Here is a 17,230-nt window from a genome sequence, read left to right on the forward strand (position 1 = left end):
TAAGTATTTCATTTATTCCGTCTCTAGACACATGACAATAAAACTCTTGAAACTTCGCCAATGTAAAGAAGTTGACATCTAGAGCAGCGGATACAATAGATGAGGTTGGAGGAGGTGCAGGTGAACCTCTGTCTCACCTGGAAAGGCTGTTTGGGTCAATGGATGGAATTGAGGGGGGAGGTAAAGGGACAGGTGTTGCGTCTCCTGCGGTTGCAGGGGAAAGTGCCCGGGGATGGAGTGGTTTGGGTAGGAAGGGACGAGTGGACCAGGGAGTTACGGAAGGAACGGTCTCTGCGGAACGCAGAAAGGGGAGGGGATGGGAAGATGTGGCCAGTGGTGGGGTCCCGTTGTGGGTGACGGAAATGTTGGCGGATGATTTGTTGGATCCGCTGGCTGGTGGGGTGGAAGGTGAGAACGAGGGGAATTCTGTCCTTGTTGCGAGTGGGGGGAGGGGGAGCAAGAGAGGAGCTGCAGGATGTAGAGGGGAAGCCCCGTTTCCTGAAGAATGAGGACATCTCTGATGCCCTAGTGTGAAACACCTCATCCCGGGCGCAGATGCGGCGTAGACGGAGAAATTGGGAGTAGGGGATAGACTTTTTGCAGGAGACAGGGAGGGAAGAAGTGTAGTCCAGATAGCTGTTCTAGTCAGTGGGTTTATGGTAGATGTCAGTCACTAGTCTGTCTCCTGTGATGGTGATGGCGAGGTCCAGAAACGGGAGGGAGATGTCGGAGTTAGTCGAAGTATATTTATGGGCAGGATGGAAATTGGAAGTGAAGTGTATGAAGTCAGCGAGTTCTGCATGGGTAGAAGAGGTAGCACCAATGCAGTCGTCGATGTAGCGGAGGTACAGTTCGGGGTAGGGCCAGTGTACGTCCGGAACAGGGATTGTTCGACGTACCCGACAAAGAGGCAGGCATAGCTACGCCTCTGGTTTGGAGGAAGTGGGAGGAGACAAAGGAGAAGTTGTTGAGGGTAAGAATCAGCTCTGCTAGGCGGAGGAGAGTGTTGGTAGATGGGGATTGGCTGGTTCTACAGTCGATGAAGAAACGGAGGGCTTTGAGACCATCCTTGTGGGGGATGGTAGTGTAGAGTGACTGGACATCCATGGTAAAGATGAGGGAGTGGAGGCCTGGAAACCGGAAGTTATTGAGGAGCTGGAGAGCGTGTGAGGTGTCTTTGACGTAGGTGGGGAGGGATTTGACCAGGGGGGATAGGATAAAGTCGAGGTAGGTGGAAATAGGTTCGGTGGGACATGAGCAGGCAGAAACAATGGGTCTGCCAGGACTTCTGTTTATGGATTTTAGGTAGGAGGTAAAATCGGGCCGTGTGGGGCTGAGGAACTAAAAGTTTGGAGGCATTGGAGGGTAGATCGCCGGAGATGGTGAGGTCCGTGATGGTGCTGATGATAAAGGTCTGGTGTTTGTCAGTGAGGTCATGGTCCAGGGATAAGTAGGAAGAGGTGTCTGAGAGTTGTCGTATGGCCTCGGTTCGGTAGAGGTCAGCACGCCAGACTACCACAGCACCTCCCTTGTCAGCGGGTTTGATGACTAAGTCCGGGTTGTTGCAGAGTGAGTGGACGGCTGCACGTTCAGAGCGGAGAGGTTAGTGTTAGTCAGTGGAGTGGAGAATTGGAGGCGGTTAATGTCACACTAGTAGTTGGAGATGAAAAGTACGGAGGTGATTTAACTATATTCCAGGTGCTGGTGAAGGTTTGAAATAATTTGTTAATTACTGACACGGAGCGGAACCGGAGCAGATTCTCAGCCACTGACCTGCATCCCAGGTCTCGAAGAAAGGATAAAGTTTCTCCGTGGATTTATTCCCGGTGAAGGTGTGGAGATGGGACTTGGTGTCCGCGTCATAAAATGAAACTGTCCCGGACTCGTAACTGAGGTAAACTCCCACCCTCCCGGGGATGGGACGGGCGGGGAGATGGGATGGAGGGGAGGTGGCTGCAACAAACTTGTCATCCCGCCGCCAGATGCTCCAGACTCCATTCTCCGGGGTCGGTGTGAGCTTTCCCTTCCTCTCCACAGACTCTGCGGCGACTCCCAGACTCCAGCCCTCACTCCCCGCCACCTCCACCTCCCAGTAATGTCTCCCCGATGTGAATCCCTCCGATCCCAGCACACACCCGTGGAATGTAAACCTCTTCCCGGTGTCAGGGAGACTCCTCCCGGTCCCGGTCCGTCTCACCCTCTTCCGATCCTCAGACACCTCGAGCCGCGCATGCGCTGTTTCCACATCCAGGGTGACGGAGACTGGGGGGAGAAGCAGAGAATCAGAGAGTCCCCGGGGGTCGGGGGGAGACTCGGGCAGCGCGGCCCCGGGACCGGGGGAGAGGCCGCTCGGCCTCAGGCACAGGCCGGCGGACAACTGAAAATTTGTCCGGAGTTTTCTTTCCCCTCCCCCTACCACGTAAGATGGACAACAGAAATCCTTCCCGGGTATTTTCTCCCGAGGTTGAGGCGAGAGTTGTGGTATGTCGTGGGCAAGCAGATGCAATTGGGAGAGAGGAGGTAGGAGAAATGGTGGGCGGATGGGTGTGCCGGCGTGATATTGAGTGCTTTTGCTTATGGTGGTGCAAATTGGGGCTAGATTGGCGGGACAGTTGAGGAGTTAAATGTTTACTGGAGGTAATTAAAAATGAGGAACGATGTGATTGTGCTGGAGAGAGTGCAAAGGCGATTCACCGGGATGTTGCCTCCATTGGAGGACTTGAATAATGCTGATTTGGAGACCTGGGAGAACTTTACAAGTTTACGAGAGACAGAGAGGGGGTAGTTAGTCAGATTCAGTTCCCCATCTTAATGGTATCAAAAACAAGGTTACTGGTTTAAAGTGAGAGGATGGAGTTTTATAGAAGACTAGGCCAATTGCACCCATTGGGCCCAAACCGCGAATGCATTGGTGCAGCACCACCTGCTCCCCCCCTCCCCTCTTCCATCCCCCCTTCAACCCGCCATCCCCCTCCCTCCTTCCCCTCCCACTACTGCATCCCCCTCAACCCCCCTTATCCTCCCTCCTCCCCCCCACCCCCTCTCTCCCCCCGCCCTCCCCCCCTAGGAGATAGATTTAAACTTAAAAATGTGAATAACTTTAAAAATATAACACTGATTTCAATGAAACTCCTTCCATTAGCATCAAAGGGACGATGGTGAGTACGGTGGGCCTAAAATTGTCGCGCTATCGTGTACCGTTTTGTCTGTAGTCCAGGAACAAACAAACAAACAAGCGAGAGTTTTAGTATATAGATGTGAGGGATAAATCAGAGAGTAGTTGATGCCTGGAACATGCTCCCGTTGTAGGAGGTGGCTACTATTGTCTATACAATTCCACTCTGCGAAAAGGGTTCTGTCAACCCTGTCTATGCCTCTCATAATTTAAAATAATTCTATCAGTTTCCCCTCAGCCTTTGACAGACCACATAAAACAAGCAAATGTATCCGACCTCTCCTAATAGCTAATGCCCTCTAATCCAGGCAGCATTCTGGTAAACCTCTTCTGCACATTTCCCAAGGCATCCACATTCTTCCTGCAAAGGGACGACCAGAACTGCACAAAATACTCCAAATTATCCCTAAGTCCTGCAAAGCTGAAACATAATTTCCTGACTCTTAGTGTATGTTACTACAGAGTCTGTGGGTTACTCAGGTAAATATATTCATGGTGTCTAAAGATTATCAAATCCAGTTTACAGTGGGAATGTAAATTGAGGTGGTTGTGCCCACGAACGGGAGTTTTTTCTTGTGAATGTGTTTAAGGGTATCTATGTCAGGCCGATGAAACTGTGCGCGCTTTTCCGAGACTAGATCTTGGGCCGAGATCTATCCGGTCTCGTTCTTACAATGCATCAGTGGGGGGTTTGAGGGTCCAACAGGGGGCAGACCTGAGTCAACCAGAGTCAACGATAGTCACTCACAGGTTAAGCAGGGCCCATGGCACAGATCTCCACAGGACACCCTCGTATCCTCATGGCAATACTGCTCATTCATTGTTCATTATAATTTAATTCCGTTACTTCCAATTTCCCGGCTACCGTGGTAGAATTCAAACTCATAGATCAGCGTGTTTCTGCGGTGTGGGTGGGTCGGGATGCATTGGTTCATCCATCAGGCTGGGTATTTGTTATATCTGCCTAACCTGTGATCTAGTAGTGGGTGACTGCATTGTTCGAGGTACGAACAGTAGATTCTGTGGCGGCAGGTGGGACTCGAGGATGGTCTGTTGCCTCCCTGGTGCCAGGGTTCAAGACATTACGGAGCGGCTTCAGAACATCCTAGCGAGGGAAGGCGATCAACCGGACATAGTTGTGCACGTGGGCAGATTTCTAGACCACTGGGATCTCTTCTGGGGTAGGGGTGACCTGTACAAAAGGGACGGGTTACACATTAACAGCAGGGGGACCAACATTCTGGCAGGTAGGTTTGCTAGTGCTACAAGTGTGGCTTTAGACTAAGGAGTGGGGGGGGTGAGGGGTTGACAAACTGGGAATATGAAGATGGAGTTAACGGGGAAGCGAATAGAGCAGAAATTGCAAAGGACTCTCGAATGAATGGGAAGGGAAGTTCTAGAAGAGGTAAGAGAGTAAGGGCCAATTGTCACCGGTGTGAGAGGAGAGGTGAATACCAAAATTAAAGTGTTGTATTTAAATGCGCGAAGTATAAAAAATAAAGTGGATGAGCTTGAGGCACAGTTAGACATTGGCAAGTATGATGTCTTGGGAATCACTGAGACATGGCTACAAGAGGGCCAGGGCTGGGAACTGAATATTCAGGGGTACACAACGTATAGAAAAGACAGACAGGTGGGCAGAGGGGGTGGGGTCGCTCTGTTGGTGAGGAATGATATTCACTCCCTTGCAAGGGGTGACATAGAATCAGGAGATGTAGAATCAGTATGGATAGAAATGAGGAATTGTAAGGGTAAAATTGTACAGGCCCACAAACAGTAGCCTCGACATAGGGTGCAAGTTGAATCAGGTGCTAAAATTGGCATGTCGGAAATATAATGCTACGGTGGTTATGGGAGATTTCAACATGCAGGTAGACTGGGAAAATCAGGTTGGTAACGGACCCCAGGAAAGGGAGTTTGTGGAGTGTCTCCAAGATGGATTCTTAGAACAGTTTGTACTGGAGCCTAGTAGGGAAAAGGCAATTCTGGATTTAGTGTTGTGTAATGAACCTGATCTGATAAGGGGACTCTAGGTAAAAGATCCATTAGGAGGCAGTGATCACAATATGATAAGAGTTACTCTACAAATTGAGAGGGAGAAGGGAAAATCGGAAGTGTCAGTATTACAATATAGCAAAGGGGATTACAGAGGCATGAGGCAGGAGCTGGCCAGAATTGACTGGAAAGAGGCCCTAGCAGGGAAGATGGTGGAACAGCAATGGCAGGTATTCCTGGGAATAATGCAGAAGTTGCAGGATCAATTTATCCCAAAGAGGAGGAAAGATTCTAAGGGGAGTAAGAGACACCTGTGGCTGACAAGGGAAGTCAAGGACAGCATAAATATAAGAGAGAAGAAGTACAACCATGCAAAGAAGAGTGGGAAGCCAGAGGATTGGGACTCTTTTAAAGAGCAACAGAAGATGACCAAGAAGGCAATACGGGGAGAAAAGATGAGGTACGAGGGAAAACTAGCGAATAATATAAAGGAGGATAGTAAAAGCTTTTTAGGTATGTAAAGAGGAAAAAAAATAGTCAAGGCAAACGTGGGTCCCTTGAAGACAGAAGCAGGGGAATTTATTATGGGGAACAAGGAAATGGCAGACGAGTTGAACCGGTACTTTGGATCTGTCTTCACTAAGGAAGATACAAGCAATCTCCCAGATGTTCTAGTGGCAAGAGATCCTTGGGTGACGGAGGAACTGAAGGAAATCCACATTAGTCAGATAATGGTGTTGGGTAGCCTGATGGGACTGAAGGCTGATAAATACCCAGGGCCTGATGGTCTGCATCCCAGAGTACTTAAGGAGGTGGCGCTGGAAATTGTAGATGCATTGGTGATCATTTTCCAATGTTCTATAGATTCAGGATCAGTTCCTGTGGATTGGAGGGTAGCTAATGTTGTCCAAATTTTAAGAAAGGAGGGAGAGAGACAACGGGAAATTATAGACCAGTTCATCTTACATCAGTGGTGGGGAAGATGTTGGAGTAAATTATAAAAGACAAAATTGTGGAGCATTTGGATAGCAGTAACAGGATCGTTCAGAGTCAGCATGGTTTCACGAAGTGGAAATCATGCTTGACTAATCTTCTGGAATTCTTTGAGGATGTAACTAGGAAAATGGACAGGGGAGAGCTGGTGGATGTGGTGTACCTTGACTTTCAGAAAGCCTTCAACAAGGTCCCACATAGGAGATTAGTGAGCAAAATTAGAGCACAAGGTATAGAAGGTAGGGTACTGACATGGATAGAAAATTGGTTGACAGAAAGAAAGCAAAGAGTGGGGATAAATGGGTCCCTTTCAGAATGGCAGGCAGTAACTAGTGGGGTACCGCAAGGCTCGGTGCTGGGACCGCAGCTATTTACAATATACATTAATGACTTGGATGAAGGGATTAAAAGTACTATTAGCAAATTTGCAGATGATACAAAGCTGGGTGGTAGTGTGAACTGTGAGGAAGATGCTATGAGGTTGCAGGGTGACTTGGACAGGTTGTGTGAGTGGGCGGATGCATGGCAGATGCAGTTTAATGTGGATACGTGTGAGGTTATACACTTTGGTGGTAAGAATAGGAAGGCAGAGTGTTATCTGAATGGTGTCATGTTATAAAAAGTGGACGTTCAACGAGATCTGGGTGTCCTAGTGCATCATTCCCTGAAAGGAAGCATGCAGGTACAGCAGGCAGTGAAGAAGGCCAATGGAATGTTGGCCTTAATAAGGATGAGAGGGGATCTTATTGAAACTTTTAAGATTATTAAGGGGTTGGACACGTTAGAGGCAGGAAACATGTTCCCAATGTTGGGAGTCCAGAACAAGGGGCCACAGTTTAAGAATAAGGGGTAGGTCATTTCGAACTGAGATGAGGAAAAACTTTTTCAGTCAGAGAGTTGTGAATCTGTGGAATTCTCTGCCTCAGAAGGCAGTGGAGGCCAATTCTCTGAATGCATTCAAGAGAGAGCTAGATAGAGCTCTTAAGGATAGCGGAGTCAGGGGGTATGGGGAGAAGGCAGGAACGGGGTACTGATTGAGAATGATCAGTCATGATCACATTGAATGGCGGTACTGGCATGAAGGGCCAAATGGCCTCCTCCTGCACCTATTGTCTATTGTGCTCCTGTGTTCCAGGATCTAACATCTCCAGCTGACCATGTGTGCGTGAGGCTTCTCAGTCAGTGGGTTGGTGCAGGAATGAAACTCCAATTACCATTCAGTGCTTATCCTGACCAATCTTTGCATCACATAAAAACATCAATGTGTCCCACAAACCAAGTGAAATAAGTCCATATGTTTTACCTTGTTTAATGGAGTCAAACGTTTCTATCAACGCTGCCTTCAACAAAAAGAGGTGGTTGAATTTTTCAGCCGTTATGGCACCATCTGTCACTGACAATGAATGGATCTCATCACTAATCCTGCAAATATTAAATAACTGATTACAAATTCTGCATTGATGTTTATGAGGAAATATGTTACGTGTAGAGTTTCAGTGAAGAACATGCCCTACCATCGCTTGCGAACAGCTTCCTCCTGAAATAAATAAATAAAACAAGACTGAATTGACCGAGACGGAACTACTGAGAGCACGAATTTCACCCAGATTATTACGAGGTGTCAAAAATTCCCATTTGTCCACTCTCACCCCCAATGACACACAGAGAAGAATAATGATATTGCAGACATAGAACCGATGGAGGAAGTATAAAAATTATTCTGAAAATTACACGATGCTGACAGGATAGTCTGGACCTGGTGTGAGTTTCAGCCGAATAAGGGGTAGGCCATTTAGAGCGGAGATGAGGACAAACTTTTTCAGCCAGAGAGTTGTGAATCTGTGGAATTCTATGCCTCAGAAGGCAGTGGAGGCCAATTCTCTGGATGCTTTCAAGAGAGAGTTAGATAGAGCTCTTAATGAAAGTGGAGTCATGAGGTATGGGGAGAAGGAAGGAACGGGGTACTGATTGTGAATGATCAGCCATGATCACATTAAATGGAGTTGCTGGCTCGAAGGGCTGAATGGTCTACTTCTGCACTTGTTGTCTCTTGTCTATTGAATATGATGTTAGTGATGTGTAGGAAGGAGCTGCAGATGCAGACAATAGACAACATGGTTGAATTTGTTTCAAATATATCAGACGCCATTTTGTGATGGTGCCCATTTATAGAAGCAAATTTAAAGACTTCCTTACCTCTAGAAATTTCACGCTGTCTTTTTGTTCCATCCGTTCCTGTAAACGCAGGAGTTCCACTTGAATAGAATTTAAATTCTTTTGAATCTCCCGAAGATTTTTCTCCATTAGATTTAGAATCCGCTTCTCATCTTTGCGTATATCTTTGAGGAAGTACTTTTCTTTCTCAGTGATAATCTGGTGCAGTTCAGCAAACTGGGATGTGACATGGGACTGAAGGCTGTGTGACTCTTCCTGTCAAATGAATGCTGAAGATTAACATAATACATTTCTGTATTGTGTTTGTTTACAGAATAAGTGACCATATAGCCCATCAGCGTCCGGTTCTCAGAATTATCTATCCGATCAAATTCTCTCACACTTTCCTGAAACAAAGAAGTTTAATTCTCCTTTAATTCTCCTTCCCATTCCCACACTGACCTTTCCGTCCTAGGTCTCCTCCATTGTCAGAGGGAGGCTAATTGCAAAATTGGAGAAACAGCATCTCATATTTCGCTTGGGCAGCTTTCAGCCCAGTAATATTGACTTCTCTCACTTCAGGTAGCCCCGGCATTCCCTCTCTCTCTATCCCTCCCCCACCCACCCCCCACCCAAGTCGCACTAACTTCTCGCTTTCACCCCATCAACAGCTAACAATGGCCTGTTTCCTTTATCGTCATTACTTGTTTGCCTATCTTTTATTCATTGTTCTTTATTTCTCTGCATCAACGTCTACTCTATGGCCCTCGTTTCCCTTATCTCTAACCAGTCTGAAGGGTCTCGTCCCGAAACATCACCCATTCATTCTCTCCAGAGATGCTGCCAGCCCCGCGGAGTTACTCCAGCTTTTTGTGTCTATCTTCCGTTTAAACCAGCATCTGCAGTTCCTTCCTACGCGCCTCATTTCAGCAGTCAATTGATCCAACATGTCCACTACACATTAAAATGAGCAACGCTGCATAACAATTCCAGACATAAAGGCCTCACCCGAACTTTGGAAATCTTTCGTAGTTGTTGCTGTTCTCTTTCTTCGATATCAGATTTATTTTTCGTGACAGATTCTATGGCTGATTTTACCCGAGCCTGGGATCAAAGAATAAAGGCGTTAGACAACAAAGACTCAACAAGGTAAATAAAGATACAAATCTGTTTGCATTAACCTTGTAGATGTCAACAGCTTCTTTAATCGGCTGGAAGCTGTGGTTTCTGTGTTCCAGCGCATCTCGACAAACCAGACAGATCAGTTTCTTGTCATTTTCGCAAAACAGCTTCATTTCTTCTTGATGCTCCTCGCAGAAAAGTTTACTTCCCTTCTCTGTCCGTTTCAGGCTCAGTGCTCGAGCTTTCTCAGACAGTCTCGCCAAGGCCCGATTTACTTTGAGGGTGCGGTCTATAAACTCCTCTCTACATTCCGGGCAGGAGTTTCTCTCATCGCTGTCCCAACTCTGTGTGATACAGGAGCGGCAGAAGTTGTGCCCGCACTCCAGTATAACGGGGTCGGTGAAGAAATCCAGGCAGATGGGACAAACTACCTCCTCGGACCAACTCTCGACCTGGTCTTTCGAAGCCATTTTAATTTCCGGCAATTTCCGATTTGAAGTCTTTTTGCTTTTGGGTGCGGCTGAATTCCTGCAGTATCGCGTTATCCACTCCGCACCCTCCCACTTCGTATAATGAATGTTAATTGACTGCAATAGACGCGGCAGGAGGCCATTCAGCCCTTCGAGGCAGCACCAACATTCAATGTGATCATGGCTGATCATTCTCAAACCGTACCCCGTTCCTGCCTTCTCCCCGTATCCCCTGACTCCGCTATCCTTAAGAGCTCTATCTAGCTCTCTCTTGAATGCATCCAGAGAATTGGCCTCCACTGCCTTCTGAGACAGAGAATTCCACAGACTTACAACTCTCTGACTGAAAAACTTTTTCCTGATCTCCGTTCTAAATGGCCTACCCTTTAGTCTTAAACTGTGGCCCCTGGTTCTGGACTCCCCCAACATTGGGAACATGTTTCCTGCCTCCAACGTGTCCAATCCCTTAATAATCTTATATATTTCAATAAGATCCCCTCTCATCCTTCTAAATTCCAGTGTATACAAGTCAATTCGCTCCTGTCTTTCAACATACGACAGTCCCAGAATTCCGGGAATTAACCTAGTGAACCCAAGCTGCACGCCCTCAATAGCAAGAATATCCCTCCTCAAATTTAGAGACCAAAACTGCACACAGCACTCCAGGTGCGTTCTCACTAGGGCAATGAACAACTGCAGAAGGACCTCTTTGCTCCTATACTCAACTCCCCTTGTTATGATGGCCAACATGCCATTGGCTTTCTTCACTGCCTGCTGTACATGCATGCTTCCTTTCAGTGACTGATGCACTCGGACACCCAGATCTCATTGTACGTCCCCTTTTCCTAACTTGACACCATTCAGATAATAATCTGCCTTCCTATTCTTATCACCAAAGTGGATAAGCTCACATTTCTCTACATTAAACTGCAAGGGTTCATTGTGTAGTTGTCCGAGCAAACCTGCAACTAATCTCACAGGAGGGAGCTGCCGTTAGTTCTTGAAAGTGAATATACCAGAGATATGGACCTGGGACAGTGTAAAGCAGAACATAGGCGGCAAGGCCAAAATGGTGCCATACGTGGATGGGAAACGATGGTGAAATATAAATTTAGACCAACTGTTAAATGGTAACGTGCGAACACCGGTGAAATGTGGCGTTCCACAGTCTCTCGGTGTAATCTACACGTGTAGGAAGGAACTGCAGATACTGGTTTAAACCGAAGATAGACACTAAAAGATGGAGTAACTCAACGGGTCTGACAGCACCTCTGGAGAAAAGGAATAGGCGACGTTTCGGGTCGAGACCCTTCTTCAGAGTGAGCGTTAGGGGAAACAGAAACGATAGATATAGACGAGGATGCAGAGAGATATAGAACACACGAATGAAAAAAAAGTTAGGGTGATAACTGAAACAGGCCATTGTTAGCTGGGTATTTATTCACAAAATCCTGGAGTAACTCAGCAGGTCAGGCAGCATCACCGGGGGTGACTGTGACATTCCCGTTGACTGCCCTTTAGTTTTCCATCGCATGCGGGCACTATTGTGGTACAGCTAAAATGACCTGCCGACCCAGTGTTGGCTTCGAACTGGTGCTCGCTGTGTGGAGTTTGGACGTTCTCGCTCTAACCTCGCGGACCTCTCCTCGATAATCCGGTTTTGTCGCACTAAAAAATAGAGTTGCTTCTGTACTTTGGTAACGATTGAAGGGATTTAGCGGAACAAGCGACGAGCTAAACTGGGATTAGTTTAAGCGGGTGTTTGAGAGCTTGACGAGAAGCCACACAGATTCACAGAATTACGCAACGTGCTGGAGTAACCTGGCGGGTCAGGCACCATCTCTGGAAAACGTATCGATGATGTTTCGGGTTGGGACCCATCTTCGGTCTGAAGATGCACCCGCACCCGAAACGTCATCTACCCATGTTTTATCCCAAGAAGGATCCCGTCCCGAAACCTCGCCTATCCATGTTCTTCAGGGACGCTACCTGACCGCTGAGTTACTCCAGCATGTTGCGGTTCCTTGTTTCTACTTCATGAAGTTAAACTCCGAGAACTCTCCGAATCCCACGGACAATGAACTTCGTCTCATGAGTATAGGAGCAAAGAGGTCCTTCTGCATTTGCACAGGGCCCTAGTGAGACCGCACCTGAAGTACTGTGTGCAGTTTTGGTCTCCAAATTTGAGGAAGGATATTCTTGTTGTTGAGGGCGTGCAGCGTAGGTTTACTGGGCTAATTCCCGGAATGGCGGGACTGTCGTATGTTGAAAGACTGGAGCGACTAGGCTTGTATACACTGGAATTTAGAAGGATGAGAGGGGACCTTATCGAAACATATAAGATTATTAAGGGGTTGGACACGTTAGAGGCAGGAAACTTGTTCCCAATGTTGGGGGAGTCCAGAACCAGGGGCCACAGTTTAAGAATAAGGGGTAGGCCATTTAGAACGCCGATGAGGAAAAAAAATTCAGTCAGAGAGTTGTGAATCTGTGGAATTCTCTGCCTCAGAAGGCAGTGGAGGCCAATTCTCTGAATGCATTCAATGGAGAGCGAGAGAGAGCTCTTAAGGATAGCGGAGTCAGGGGGTATGGGGAGAAGGCTGGAACGGGGTACTGATTGAGAATGATCAGCCATGATCACATTGAATGGCGGTGCTGGCTCCAAGGGCCGAATGGCCTCCTCCTGCACCTATTGTCTATTGTCCATTGTCGATTGAGTAGGTGCGTTAGAAACCTGTGCCTCGGCGGCGGAGAGAAGGGGGGTCGCGATAGACCCGCGCACAGTGGTCGATGAGCGTGAGAGGGGGAGGGGAAGACGATGGTGGACCCAGCGTGGGGGGAGCGGCGTGAGGCACGGTGGGAGACCCGGTGTTGGGAAGGGGAGGGGGCGACCGGGGGTCTCTAGTTTTAGAATCCTCAGCCCACGGGAATAGTCTACTAATTTTTCTCAAATTTAGACAATAGACAATAGGTGCAGGAGTAGGCCATTCGGCCCTTCGAGCCACACCACCATTCAATGTGATCATGGCAGATCATTCTCAATCAGTACCCCGTTCCTGCCTTCCCCCCATACCCCCCCCCCCCCCCTGATTCCTCTATCCTTAAGAGCTCTATCTAACTCTCTCTCTTGAATGCATTCAGATAATAGACAATAGACAATAGGTGCAGGAGTAGGCTGTTCGGTCCTTCGAGCCAGCACCACCATTCAATGTGATCATGGCTGAATATTCTCAATCAGTACCTCGTTCCTGCCTTCCCCCCATACCCCCTGACTCCGCTGTCCTTAAGAGCTCAATCTAGCCCTCTCTTGAAAGCATTCAGAGAAATGGCCTCCACTGCCATCTGAGACAGAGAATTCCACAGATTCACAACTCTCTGACTGAAAAAGTTTTTCCTCATCTCCTCTCGAAATGGCCAACCCCTTATTCTTAAACTGTGGCCACTGTTTCTGGACTCCCCCACCATTGGGAACATGTTTCCTGCCTCTAACGTGTCAAACCCCTTAATGATCTTATATGTTTCAATAAGATCCCCTCGCATCCTTCTAAATTCCAGTGTATACAAAATCTAGTAGCTCCAGTCTTTCAACATATTATAGTCCCGCCATTCCGGGAATTAACCTAGTAAACCTACACTGCACGCCCTCAATAGCAAGAATATCCCTCCTCAATTTTGGAGACCAACACTGCACACAGTACTCCAGTTGTGGTCTCACTTGGGCCCTGTACAACTGCAGAAGGACCTGTTTGCTCCTATACTCAACTCCTCTTGTCATCAAGGCCAACATTCCATTGGCTTTCTTCACTGCCTATTGTACCTGCATGCTTCCTTGCAGTGACTGGTGCACTAGGACACCCAGATCTCGTTGTACGACCCCTATTCCTCCTTTAAAATTTTAATTTTAATTTCATGTTTTTCGTGTACCTTGTTGTTTGTCGTGACCAATTGGCAGAACAATTTCTCTCAGGGGATAAATACAGATTTATCGTATGGTATCACTATTGGTAATTGTGCCGTTACCATCTCCTTCTTAAATTGTCACCAGGCTCACCATTGTCACCTTCTTCCTGCCCACATAAAACCCCATTCGTGTTATTCACATTCCCGTGGGTTGCACCCGTGGCCTGCCCGGCGATCTGAAACTTACCGATAAGTGAAAAAGGCTTAGATAGAGTGGATGTGGAGAGGATGTTCCCACTCGTGGGAATCTAAGACCAGAGGTCACAGCCCGAGATTCAAAGGATGTTCCTTTAGGCAATTGAGGATGAATATCTTGAGTCAGAGGGTGGTGAATCTGTGGATTTCTTTGCCACAGAGTGCTGTGGAGGCCAAGTCAATGGACATTTTTAATGGGATAGACAGATTCTTGATTCGTACGAGTATCAAGGGTTATGGGGAGAAGGCAGGAGAATGGGATTCGGAGGGAGAGATAGATCAGCCATGATTGAATGGCGGAGTAGACTTGAAGGGCCGAATGGCTTAATCCTGCTCCTATCACCTATGATTATCTCCACTTCTAATACGTTCAACTGCAATGCCAAATTTGTTCAATGTCCAACTTTTCCGTGTCCCGATGAAGATTTCCGACCATTTATGATCCTGATGAGATCGAGATCCCATGGGTCAAGTATGAGCGGGGAGGTCAAGTGTATCAATCCTTAGATTTTTTATAAAAGTTCAGTTGACAGGATCCGATAACACGTTTAAAAAAGAGGCGGATCAACACTTCTAAACGCAGTTGCTGTTTATTTCTCTCTTCCCACATTTTCATTCCTCCGGGTTTTATTTCCGCGCTCACTGGGGTTTTACGACACGGAATTTGGGAATTTGGGAATTTGAGTCAGAGAGTTGTGAATCTGTGGGATTCTCAGCCTCAGAAGACAGTGGAGGCCAATTCTCTGAATGCATTCAAGAGAGAGCTAGATAGAGCTCTTAAGGATAGCGGAGTCAGGGGGTATGTGGAGAAGGCAGGAACGGGGTACTGATTGAGAATGATCAGCCATGATCACATTGAATGGCGGTGCTCGCTCGAAGGGCACCTTCGAAATTAGAAATTTCACGCTGTCTTTTTGTTCCATCCGTTCCAGTAAACGCAGGAGTTCCTCCTGATTAGAATTTAAATTCTCTTGAATCTCCCGAAGATTTTTCTCCGTTAGATTTAGAATCCGCTCCTCATCTTCTCGGATATCTTTGAGGAAGTATTTTTCTTTCTCAGTGATAATCTGGTGCAGTTTAGCAAACTGGGATGTGACATGGGACTGAAGGCTGTGTGACTCTTCCTGTCAAATGAATGTTGAAGATTAACATAATATATTTCTGTATTGTGTTTGCTTACAGCACATGTGTCAAACACAAGGCCCGCGGGCCGAATGCGGCCCGCCACGTCATTTTATGTGGCCCGCGAGAGCTTAATTGTCATTGGTCGAATATCTTTTAAGTTACAGACATTTTTAACTTTCAAACTCTCATTTCTAAACACATTTTTCAAAGTGCTGTACGTCTGACGGCACGGCCTCTCCTCACTCTACCTCATCCGGGGGATGGAGGGAGACCTCACTCGCGAGCAGGAGGGAGATGGTCGGACTGATGGTCCTCATCATAACCTTCCGTCCCTTCAATCCACGGGCACGGCGTCCTGGAGTCCCCCCTCCCGCCCGGACCCAGCGGGACCAGGCAGCTTCTTCTCCTCCTCCTTCAGCGGTCGCTGCCACCGACAGCCCCGTCGCGACCTCAGAAAGATGGCAGTCTCCTCATGCTCCGCCATCTTGTGCGCATCCCCCGCCGCGCCTCTCTCCTCTCACTTCTCTCCCCTCCCCACTCTCCCAGACCCGCGGCCGTCCGCCCCGAGTAGTCCCACCTCCGCCGCCCGACTCGAGTAGTCCCACCTCCGCCGCCCAACTTGAGTAGTCCGGGGCTCCCTCCTCCTCCCTGCACGTTCGGTAAGTGCCTTTCGCCGCCAACGGCTCCACGGAGGGGAGGGGATGTGGGGGGCGGGTGGGGGTAGGAGGGGGGGGTGAAGGAGAAAATGGGGGGAGGAGAGAGTGGGGGAAAGGGGCGGTGGGGAAAGAGGGGAGTGGGTGAGGAAAGAGTAGGGGGAGAGTGGGACGGGGAGGGGGACAGCGGGGGTGGTTGGGGGAAAAGAGAATGGGGGTGGGGGGAAGGGGAACAGTGGGGGTCAGGGAAGTGGGGAGAGTTGGGGGAGGGGGAGGGTGGGAGGAGCAGAGAGTGGGAGTGGGTGGGAGAGTGGGACTGGGGAGGGGGGTGGTGGTGGGGGAAGAGAGAGTGGGGGTGGGGGGAAGGGGATAGTGGGGGTCAGGGAAGGGTGGGGGAAGCAAAGGGGGAGAAGGTGGGGACAGTGAGAGTGAAAGGAGGGGGAGGGTGGGGGGAGGAGAGAGGGAGTGCGGGGGGAAGGGGGTGGTGGTGGGGGAAGAGAATGAGGGGTATGGGGAAGGGGGACAGTGGGGGTGGGGGAGAGGGGGACGGTGAGAATGCAGGTGGGGCGAGTGGGTGGAGGGGAGGGGTGGGAGGGGGGTGAGGGGAGGAGAGAGTGGGGGAGGCGGGGGTGGGTGAGGAGGTGGAGGTGATAGTGGGACTGGGGAGAGTGGGGCTGAGGGAGGAGAGAATGTGGGGCGGGGAAGGAGAGAGTGGGGGGGGGGGTGGGGGAGGAGAGAGTGGTGGAAAGGGATGTGGTGGGGAATGGGGGGGTGGAGGAGAGTGCGAGTGGGGGTTGGAGGGAGAGTGCTACTGAGGAGGAGGGTGGGGTGGGGAGGAGAGAAGGGTGGGGGTGGGGAGGAGGGGTGGGGGAAGGGGACAGCAGGGGTGGGGGGGAGGAAGGGGTGTTGATGGGGGGGATGAGAGAGTGGGCTGGGGAGAAGGGGGACAGTGGGGGTCAGGGAAAATGGGAGAGTGGGGGGTAGGGAGAGGAGGGATCAGGGGGGTTGAGTAGGGGGTTGAGGATGCTACACCAATACAGGAGAGGCTTTGGGTCCAAGGCTCCTCGGTCACACCCTCTCCCCTTCCCTGTACCGCCTTTAATTGCGCTCCCCCTCCCCTGGAGGAGCACGGCACCACAGTGAAGGAGAAAGAAGATGGCCGCTGGCAGGACGGTGTCAGAGGATCCCTCTCCCCTTTCCCCATCTCACCCACCCCTCCCCTCTCCACCTCCCCCCCCCCTTTGAGATTCTTTTTTTTTTTTTAAGAGACAATTTATTTTAAAGAAAAAACGCGATTTCCCCAGGTCGAAATGGAAACCCTACGAAGAACGGGCCCAATTTGTCAATGTGCTTACATATATTTTTACATTTATGTTAATGCATGTACA

General features: G+C 48.9%; 1 protein-coding gene across 1 annotated transcript in view; it reads right to left on the bottom strand.

Moving 5' to 3' along the window:
• Window positions 1-1,729: 1,729 nt before the first annotated feature.
• Window positions 1,730-17,230, bottom strand: part of LOC144602583 (uncharacterized) — a 56,075-nt gene continuing 40,574 nt past the window's right edge. Inside the window, exons 9-14 of the mRNA XM_078415711.1 lie at window positions 9,499-10,002; window positions 9,326-9,421; window positions 8,360-8,593; window positions 7,678-7,700; window positions 7,467-7,585; window positions 1,730-2,262 (exon numbers count right to left, since the gene is read on the bottom strand). Coding sequence (XP_078271837.1) covers window positions 1,730-2,262; window positions 7,467-7,585; window positions 7,678-7,700; window positions 8,360-8,593; window positions 9,326-9,421; window positions 9,499-10,002 — 1,509 coding nt within the window. The remainder of the gene's footprint in view (window positions 2,263-7,466; window positions 7,586-7,677; window positions 7,701-8,359; window positions 8,594-9,325; window positions 9,422-9,498; window positions 10,003-17,230) is intronic.

Source organism: Rhinoraja longicauda, chromosome 19, assembly GCF_053455715.1.
Source record: "Rhinoraja longicauda isolate Sanriku21f chromosome 19, sRhiLon1.1, whole genome shotgun sequence".
Taxonomy (NCBI): Eukaryota; Metazoa; Chordata; class Chondrichthyes; order Rajiformes; family Arhynchobatidae; genus Rhinoraja; species Rhinoraja longicauda.